This window comes from Aulostomus chinensis, chromosome 12 (assembly GCF_037954235.1).
Source record: "Aulostomus chinensis isolate RoL2024-O1b breed Wild chromosome 12, RoL_Achi_v1.0, whole genome shotgun sequence".
NCBI classification, from domain to species: Eukaryota; Metazoa; Chordata; class Actinopteri; order Syngnathiformes; family Aulostomidae; genus Aulostomus; species Aulostomus chinensis.
In genome coordinates this window covers 27,187,967-27,198,405 of record NC_141331.1, presented here as the reverse complement: position 1 = coordinate 27,198,405, position 10,439 = coordinate 27,187,967, and the positions used below count along the sequence as shown (strand labels likewise).

General features: G+C 46.4%; 1 protein-coding gene across 1 annotated transcript; it reads left to right on the top strand.

Annotated features, from left to right (window-relative positions):
- The first annotated feature begins 197 nt into the window (after positions 1-197).
- On the top strand, positions 198-10,164 carry LOC147252655 (interferon alpha/beta receptor 2-like). Its single transcript, XM_086221029.1, has 6 exons — positions 198-353; positions 738-870; positions 2,745-2,923; positions 4,060-4,220; positions 8,632-8,794; positions 9,513-10,164. Exons 1-6 carry the CDS (start codon positions 317-319, stop codon positions 9,794-9,796), a joined length of 957 nt encoding a protein of 318 aa, XP_086077155.1. The 5' UTR covers positions 198-316; the 3' UTR covers positions 9,797-10,164.
- Positions 10,165-10,439: the final 275 nt, after the last annotated feature.

Sequence of the window (10,439 nt, the reverse complement as noted above, 5' to 3'; positions counted from 1 at the left end):
AGAGTTAATAAAGGTTAGAGTGCGATGTCAGCTCCTGGTTTGTCTGCTGTTCGCCTGCGTCAGAGACTGTGTACAAACAGCAGAACTGGTGCAGTCAGCTCCGGCGTGCACCAGTTCTGCATCACTGGGACGGTGAAGTTGCACAGGGAGGGACTTCTGGGGAAATAGAAACTCAACCCTGAACAAGCTAGCAAATAAAGTTGTTTCCCAGCCCCCCTCCCTCCCTCCCCCTCCCAGCCTTCTCTATACTTTAGGTGCTTTAACTCAGAACCTCATCTTTTCAGCAGGGATCCGTGACGCGGTTGGTGGAGGGACGATGAGGTGGTGGATGTTTCTCCTGCAGTCGTGCCATGGTAATACGCCCAGGTTTGGGGGGGTTGGATGTGTGAGATGAGTGCATGTTGCCACCTTTTTGCTTTTGGTCTGAGACTGTGTGTTTTCTGTAAATGGAGGTTGACAGGATGGGTGAAGGCAGAATGTTTCTTCTTCTAGTTAAGTGTTCTTTACTTGTGTAAGCAGAGGAAACGTTGATTTACCAGTAGGTGCAGTGAGGTGAGTGAGAGGGGAGATTTATTGAAACCGCTCGTAGCATCACTCATCTTCTCTCTGTCAGTCTCACAAGTGTCACCAAACTTTGTCCTGTTCAAAAATGATGGAAAAACAAAAAGCTGATTGAAGCTCTGCAGGCAGAAGGAGCAGCAGCAGTGGAGGATGATCTCTTGTTGTGTCGTCTGCAGTGGTGGGTGTTCTCCTCCCTGCTCCCTCCAACGTCTCCATCTCATCCTTCAACATGGAACATATGCTCAGCTTCCTGCCCGGCCCCCAGACCCCCTCAGACTCCCACTTCTCTGTTCAAATCATCCACCTCAGGTATGCTGTCAGCAGGCGCTAGAGAGCTTGTCTACACAGGAAGGAGAGGTTTGGCCGATGAATTCTGACTCCCTGTGTGCAGTCGGTGAACAGCGGGTGGCATCTCCTGCTGTCTCCCCCCGTTCCCGGCTGGATGATGCCCCCGACACCTCCTGGTGCTGGGTCCACTCAGCTGCTCTCCAGACTCACGTCTCTGTGGGCACAATACAAAATTTAGCCTCAAAATATTTCGCAGGGACACACATTGTGAATAATTTTTAAAAAAAAGGTCAGAGTTAAAGGCAGAGCAACATTCAGACAGAGCGGCTGAGGAGAGCAGCAGCTGGAGCAGGTGGAAACTTACTGGGATAAGAATTTAGTAGTAAGACAGTAGTACTGCAGTTTCTGGTACTTGGAGCCTCCACTGATGAAGTACAGTAGCAGTAATGTGATCACTCTCAAATCAAAGTTTGAGGATGATCAAACATTTTAAGATATTTTATGCTCTAATTGCTGTCCATCCATCCATCCCTCCCTCCCTCCCTCCATCTTCCCCCTCTTCTCCTGTTGAGGGTGGTGGGGGTGGAGCCTATCCCAGCAGCCTTCCCCCTGGACAGGTCACCAGTCCATGGCAGGGCCAACACATAGAGACAGACAACCATTGGCTCTCCCAGCCACGCCTACGGTCAATTTAGAGTCTGGATTAACCTGGTCCCTCTTGATGTCTTTGGACTGTGGAGGAAGCTGGAGTACCAGAGAGAACCCAGCAGGAACAGGGAGAACATGGAGACTCACCCAGAAAGACCCCGTGCTGCAGCCGGGGCTCCACCCACAACCTTCTTGATGGGGGCCACAGGGAGGACCACTGCTCCCCTGTGCCGCATTCTAATTTTTGTGTATTGAATTTTTAAGAGAAACATTTATGAGCACATCACAATGAAAACTACTTCACTGTGCTCGTTAGATTCCTTGACCTTTAGGGCCACGGTGACCTTTGACCACCCAAATCTTCTCAGTTCATTCTTGAGTCCCAGTGAACGGTTTTGGAACATTTGATTTAATTCCCTGAGGGCATCCAGAGACACGCTAAGAAGTTCTGGTCTCTCCCCTTCTCCTTTTGCTAAGACCTTCAACAACCCCAACCAACCTCTCGTTAAAATCACACACTTCCTATTCTTCTTTTTGCCTCAGAGGTAAATCCTCAACCACGTATTTATCACTCTTCTCTCGATTATATTGTATGTGTGTTTTGAAATCCTTGTTTGATACTTATTGTATTATTGTCTTATTGCCTTATATGGTCTTGTTCGTGTAAGTTTGTTTGAGATCTGTCAACATTTCCAGTGTGGTTTTACCACCAAGTGATTGACTCTGACACCATGAAAACACAAAATCACATGCGCAAACACACACACACACACACACACACACCTGCTCGGGTCTGCTCTTGTCTCAGGTGACAGGAAGCTGAGAACTGCTGCAGATGATCTGAGAGTTCTGAATCAGGGATGCACAGTGTTGTGGGTGGCTTGTTTGGGTTGGGATATCAGTGCTCTGTATAAAAACAAGTCTACATGATCTTCACATTTCATACACGCTTATCGCACATGTAACCTTTGAAACCCCACAACTCTGTTACTTGGCAACCTGCCATTGAACAAACCAGCGTGGTGAGTACAGATCCCGTTGACGTGCTGGTATTCTGCTGACTCTGTTAAAATGCTGATATTATCATGCGAACAGAACTCGTCAGGGCTTCGTGACCCTCGCTGGTATTTTTACATTCGTTTCTGTTCTTTGTGGTCCACAGCTGTTGGCATCAGTCCAACTGTGGAATTGTCTCAGTGTGGCTCTCAAACGTTTCTCCGTCCTTCTGGTTCTTGATGTTCTCCCAGGAGGAAGAACACATGGAGACAAGTGGCTGGTTGTTTGCAGCTGACAGCCGGACAGATGTGTAACCTGACCAGAGCATTCAAGGACCAGTTTGGTCCATACCGAGCCCGGGTCCGAACCTTCACGGCCACCCAGACATCTAACTGGACGACATCCAGACAGTTCCAACCCTTTTCTGACAGTGAGGCCCACCAACACATTTACACGTGGACAAGTCTTAGCAAAGCTCACTGTGTGTCCTAATAGTCAGTAAACTGAAGATGGCTAAAAAATCGGGGAGTGGATCGTTTAACCCACTTGGTAAAGACACTTGTGACGTAAGTCCAGTGATCAATGACGTCCATGAAGGAGCAAGAATGGGTCTCTCTGCTTGCATGACGAGGCTCCTCTGACTTCTACTGATCTCCTCGTTGAGTATCACTTCACAATCCGTCTCCCCTCAGAACGGAGCAGTAAGTGGTTGTAAGGGCTGTTAATAGCCTTGTTAACACTGCATTAACCATTAATTAACAGCTGTAAATGATTCATTTCCCATACATCAAGGCGGGGTCACTATTTGGCAAGATGAAGGTATGCTGTACTTCTTCTTCATCCATCCAAGTGCACTAGGCCATCAGATCCTGGTACCCAGGGACATGCAGTACTCTGGCCATTCAGGCAGTAGCCTTGTGACTTCTGTGGAGTATTTAGAGCAGGGGTGGGCAACCATGTGCCATGGAGGGCCGTGTGTATGCAGGTTTTCCTTCCAACCAAACACTTCAACAGGTGATTCCACTGATTAACACTCTTCTGTGGCTGAAGATGTGTTGATCAGTGGAATCACCTGTTAAAGTGTTTGGTTGGAAGGAAAACCTGCATACACACGGCCCTCCATGGCACATGGTTCCCTAGCCCTGATTTAGAGTAATAGCCTCGTGGAGAGGAGCAAATCTAAAAGCTGGTTCCAGCAACCATGCAGGAACCACTGGGTGGGTGGAGCCTACCCCAGCTGACACTGAGTGAGAGGCAGGGTTCACACTGGACGGGTCACCAGTCTGTCACAGGACCATCAGGGGCAATTAGGGGTTCAAAATCTTTCTCAAGGACACTTGGAAATGGTCACCAGGGGAAGTGGGAATTTAACCAGCGACCCTTTTTTCCATCTGGGAGCAACAGCAGAAGCTGCACCCGCTCCTCTTTTACCTTTGGGTGTAGGAAGGTGGGACGTGTTGCTCCATATCTCCTCCGTGTTCGCTTGCTTTACATCACTGTTTCGAATTCATATGTAGACTGAATCTGTTCCCTGTCACCTGATCATGAGTTGATCCCTCCGTGCAGCTGTGTTGGGTCCACTGGATGTGTCCGTCTCTGGCTGTGGGAACTGCTTACATCTCCGTGTCAGTGTCCCCACAACAAGGAGCCCGCAGCAGCACCAGCAGCTTGAGAACCTCTACATGAGCCTCCACCTCCTGGTGCGCAGGGTTAGAGACGGCTCACAGGTACGTTTGGCCCAAGTTCGTCTCGTCCTCATTTGTATGTCAAATGGCTGCGTTTAAAATGGGGGCGTCAAATCTCTGTGACCCACAGCAGATTTTAATCCACCTCTCCCTCATCCAGACTGGTCTGACAAGCATCCTCCTCTCAGTCAGGGCAGGTTTCGCCACACACTCGTGACTAGGCAGCTAAAATGGCAAATACAGAGACTGAACACGTGTGCAGAGAGATTTATTCGATCTGTTTCAGATGAACATTCATCTACAAGAAAGGAAAAATGCTGTATGAATGAAAAAGCAGAGAAAAATGACGTTATTGACCACAGATCCTAGACCTCCCAGACCTGGGTGGAGCCCAGGTATTACACAATACTTAGGAATACCCCATCACTCACACTGCAGGATTAACACTGCAAGATTAACACTAGGATTAATGCTGTAAGATTAACACTGCAAGATTAACACTAGGATTAATGCTGTAAGATTAACACTGCAAGATTAACACTAGGATTAACGCTGCAAGATTAACACTGCAAGATTAACACTAGGATTAATGCTGTAAGATTAACACTGCAAGATTAACACTAGGATTAACGCTGCAGGATTAACGCTGCAAGATTAACACTGCAAGATTAACACTGCAAGATTAACACTGCAAGATTAACACTAGGATTAATGCTGTAAGATTAACACTGCAAGATTAACACTAGGATTAACACTGTAGGATTAACACTAGGATTAACGCTGTAAGATTAAGACTGCAGGATTAACACTGCAGGATTAACACTAGGATTAATGCTGTAGGATTAACACTAGGATTAACGCTGTAGGATTAACACTAGGATTAACGCTGCAAGATTAACACTGTAAGATTAACACTGCAAGATTAACACTGCAAGATTAACACTAGGATTAATGCTGTAGGATTAACACTGCAGGATTAACACTAGGATTAACACTGCAGGATTAACACTAGGATTAACGCTGCAGGATTAACACTAGGATTAACACTGTAGGATTAACACTAGGATTAACACTGCAGGATTAACACTAGGATTAACACTGCAGGATTAACACTAGGATTAACACTGCAGGATTAACACTAGGATTAACGCTGCAGGATTAACGCTGCAGGATTAACACTAGGATTAACGCTGTAAGATTTACACTAGGATTAACACTGCAGGACTAACGCTGCAGGATTAACACTAGGATTAATGCTGTAGGATTAACACTAGGATTAACGCTGTAAGATTTACACTAGGATTAACACTGCAGGACTAACGCTGCAGGATTAACACTAGGATTAATGCTGTAGGATTAACACTAGGATTAACGCTGTAGGATTAACACTAGGATTAACGCAGTAGGATTTACACTGCAGGATTAACACTGCAAGATCAACACTAGGATTAACGCAGTAGGATTTACACTGCAGGATTAACACTGCAAGATCAACACTAGGATTAACGCAGTAGGATTAACACTGCAAGATTAACACTGCAAGATTAACACTAGGATTAACGCTGCAGGATTAACGCTGCAAGATTAACACTGCAAGATTAACACTGCAAGATTAACACTGCAAGATTAACACTGCAAGATTAACACTAGGATTAATGCTGTAAGATTAACACTGCAAGATTAACACTAGGATTAACACTGTAGGATTAACACTAGGATTAACACTGTAAAATTAAGACTGCAGGATTAACACTGCAAGATTAACACTGCAAGATTAACACTGCAAGATTAACACTGCAAGATTAACACTAGGATTAACACTGTAGGATTAACACTAGGATTAACGCTGTAAGATTAAGACTGCAGGATTAACACTGCAGGATTAACACTAGGATTAATGCTGTAGGATTAACACTAGGATTAACGCTGTAGGATTAACACTAGGATTAACGCTGCAAGATTAACACTGTAAGATTAACACTGCAAGATTAACACTGCAAGATTAACACTAGGATTAATGCTGTAGGATTAACACTGCAGGATTAACACTAGGATTAACACTGCAGGATTAACACTAGGATTAACACTGTAGGATTAACACGAGGATTAACACTGCAGGATTAACACTAGGATTAACACTGCAGGATTAACACTAGGATTAACGCTGCAGGATTAACGCTGCAGGATTAACACTAGGATTAACGCTGTAAGATTTACACTAGGATTAACACTGCAGGACTAACGCTGCAGGATTAACACTAGGATTAATGCTGTAGGATTAACACTAGGATTAACGCTGTAAGATTTACACTAGGATTAACACTGCAGGACTAACGCTGCAGGATTAACACTAGGATTAATGCTGTAGGATTAACACTAGGATTAACGCTGTAGGATTAACACTGCAAGATTAACACTGCAAGATCAACACTAGGATTAACGCAGTAGGATTTACACTGCAGGATTAACACTGCAAGATCAACACTAGGATTAACGCAGTAGGATTTACACTGCAGGATTAACACTGCAAGATCAACACTAGGATTAACGCAGTAGGATTTACACTGCAGGATTAACACTGCAAGATTAACACTGCAAGATTAACACTAGGATTACAACTGCAAGATTTTATGTTGTTCCTTCATATGATTTGCTGAGTTGTGAATTTCAGCAAAGATACCAGTGGATCTCTGCAGTTCTATGTGCGTGTGTGTGTGTATGAGAGAGAGAGATCTGGAAGGCAGCTCAGAGCAGTGGGGAAGTCAACAGCAAATCCACATCTTGATCTCTGAGATCAGGCCCACAGCATTGACGCGTAGGTTCATTTATCACTTTGAAAAGCGTCAGCTTCCCTGCCACAGGCGGATGTTTATCACTGCGCTTTTGCCCACATCTTCCTCTCGATGACTTTTATTTAACTGTAAATCTTTTGAAAAAGACAAAAGAGGACCTTAACCCCACATCTGTGTTTTCAGCGGTAAGTTACAGGGGCCTGCACCATAAATCAAGAAAGTCAAACCATTAAATTCAAATAATAATTGAACAATGAGATAGTCGACATAGAGTGATACCTGTTGTAGCTATTGTCCTACTTGAATCTAACCAATTCAGCTCCATCCATCCATCTGTCTATCCATCCATCTGTCCATCCGTCCATCCATCCATCCATGTTCCCCCTCTTCTCCTGGTACTTGGAGCCTCCACTGATGAAGTACAGTAGCAATAATGTGTGATCACTCTCAAATCAAAGTTTGAGGATGATCAAACATTTTAATATATTTTACGCTCTAATTGTTGTCCATCCACCCATCCATCCCTCCATCATCCATCCCTCCATCCATCCATGTTCCCCCTCTTCTCCTGTTGAGGGTGGTGGGGGTGGGGCCTATCCCAGCAGCCTTCCCCCTGGACAGGTCACCAGTCCATGGCAGGGCCAACACATAGAGACAGACAACCATTGGCTCTCCCAGCCACACCTACGGTCAATTTAGAGTCTGGATTAACCTGGTCCCTCTTGATGTCTTTGGACTGTGGAGGAAGCTGGAGTACCAGAGAGAACCCAGCAGGAACAGGGAGAACATGGAGACTCACACAGAAAGACCCCGTGCTGCAGCCGGGGCTCCACCCACAACCTTCTTGCTGGGGGCCACAGTGAGGACCACTGCTCCACCAGGCCGGTGTGGCAGCTCCTTCTTGGGAAATGATACTGAACGTTGCCACAGGAAGTGACTCATGTTACGTATTTCTCACATTAAGAGCAACAATTTCTCCTCTGTCTTGTGTTTACAGGTTCAGTACTTTTGTCTCCAACTGACCACCTGGGATGTTCTCGCATACGTCCTCTCCTACATTTCAATACAGATTATTCACTCAGTTCTTACTCAAACTTGCAGGTATCTGTGGTGTTTTTGATCAAAGCCGTTTGGAATGGATTAATTGATATTCTTCTAGTGGAGCTGTAACCTGCGTCCACGGGAGGAGAACCGTCCTCATGACTCGCTCCGCCCCGCTGCTGAACAGCCTCACACAGTCTGTTCTATCAGAAGAACTCCAGGGTCCTCACCAAACAGAACCAATAAAACAAATTGTCCGGTAGAACAGAAGTATTTTGGGGGTGTGGTACGCCTGGTCCCCACTCTCACTCACAAACGGCCCAGCAAAACAAAAACATGGACGTACAGGCTGAGGGCCGTCACTGCCGCACACGGCGGGAGGCCCGGAGGCGATGACGGAGCCAGATTAATGTTGTATATGTCTGATTAGTTTTTTAAGGAAACTGCTGCAGACTCCACCTTTAAAGCCAGCACCACCCATAGCCTGGGTCACATGGCACACAAAGGGATGAGGTCATCTCTGGCAACTGTAATGAGAAGCAGGGCGAGCAGCAGCCCCCTCTCTAACAAGCAGCCTCTTCCTGCGGTCTAATCTGGTTTATCTGAACCGTGTGTTTCAGTTCGAGCTGAAACTGCCATACAAGGAGGAGAGCGTGATCACATACCTGCAGCCTGGCGTGGAGTACTGCGTGACCGTCTCTGTGACCTCATACATCAACCCTAATTTTCTTCCCAGTCGACCTTCCTGCGCCTTCACCAGCCCCCCACCCACCAGAAGCTCATGTACGTCACCTCGGCCTGATTTCTTCTGTTTAAGCTGGTTATGGTTCTGCGTGCAGACTCACACTTGATGTAGAACGTTGTGATCACATCTGATTAACGAATCAATCATCATTTTATTGTAAATGAATACAAACTCCTGTCCCTCCTCCGTCGTTCATGGAGGAGGAAGACGGACAGTCAAAGACTTGGTGAAATGGCAGCGCTCTTCTTTAACCGATGAGACGCGGAGACTCAGGCGATGGTGTCCTGAGCTCCTAGGATGGTCAAATCACACCGATGTTGAGCTGCGAGTCATCGTGATGAGCCGGCCAGCTGTCATGTACAGTGACCGCCATCGTCTGTAGCTCCTGGCTAAAAGCCTGAAAGGTTGACCCTAATTTGAGTCGGTTCAGTGAGAGGCCTGTGTTGGACGAGCGGAGCCACGTCTCGCTTGACGACAGACCTCTGTTGTCGTCCACCGGAGTGAGGAACCAATAAAAAACACATCGATTAGAGGAGGAGACAGTAAAGAGAAGTTCGTTCTAGATAAGAAAAAAGACCAAGGAAGTACAGAGAGTGGAAAAGGAGGAATTAAAAAAAAACAAAGATGAAAGGAAAGATTTCTTGATTGGGTGCTTAAATGAGGCGAAACCCAACAGCTGTGAATCCTGTTACTAGGCACAAGAAATGAGGATTTCTGACATCACACTGACGACCGCCACTGGTGTCCCGTTCACAGGGCAGCTGGTCTGGGGGCTCCTGGGGGCCTTCGGCGTCCTGATGGGATTCATTTGTTGTGGCGGACAGCTGAGCCACAAGCTTCTGCGGCAAGGCTCTGCCAGCGAGGTGAGGAATCCAGCCTCGTGCGCCAGACCTGGGAGGAAGCTCTCGGTCCGGACAGAGGGCTCTGCTGGCTGGCCTGCCCCCTCCCTGAGGACTAGAGGCCTGACTGCTTCATCTCAGGGGGACATTTTCAACCAGAGGGAGGACACTGCTGCTCCAGCAGTGTTGAGTTCCTTTTGACTGTAAATTGAAGTTAATTTTCACATGAACACAAACAGGAGTTGAAACTGTGATTCAACACGCATGCGTTCTGGGCCTGGAAACCCCCGGAGGAGCGGAACCAAGGGTCTTCCATTCGCTAGATGAGGCTTGACTGTTTCAGTGGAAACTGACACAGCACCTATGATCGCTCCTTTAAATATGTAATTCTGATAATTACTCATTTAAAGGTCATCAGATATTTAACTCACTAATATTCTGCTCATTTTCTTCTTTTCTCCTTCTTTGTTCTTGTTGCTATGTTATTTTTGAAAGAAAGCTGGACTGAGAATGCTGGTCTGAAAAGCCGCCTCATCAGTGCCTCAAAGCTGCATTTTTCTGTAGACCAACAGGGGGCGACCTCTTCAGCTGGGGGGGGGGGCCCTGGGGGGAATCCTGATTCCAAAGAAGTCGTGGAAGGAGGGGGAGTTGTCTCTTCATCTCAAGTGCTGCTTTGTGTTTAATGTTAATTTTTGCCAAATGAACTGATAACCAATTGTCTCCCATGATTGTTCCAATAAACGGTTTGCGTTGTGACCTCCTGCACCGTTCACCTGATGTTTCTGGCTTCTGGCGTTGGCGTTTTGTGAATAAATCCCTTCGTCTTTGACAAGAGTTGACCTGA

Excerpts from the sequence above, each read along its gene's own strand:
- LOC147252655 (XM_086221029.1), top strand. The coding sequence starts at position 317 with ATGAGGTGGTGGATGTTTCTCCTGCAGTCGTGCCATG. Across the intron at positions 2,924-4,059 it reads GTTCCAACCCTTTTCTGACA|CTGTGTTGGGTCCACTGGAT; the intron begins GTGAGGCCCACC and ends CCCTCCGTGCAG. Across the intron at positions 8,795-9,512 it reads CCCACCCACCAGAAGCTCAT|GGCAGCTGGTCTGGGGGCTC; the intron begins GTACGTCACCTC and ends TCCCGTTCACAG.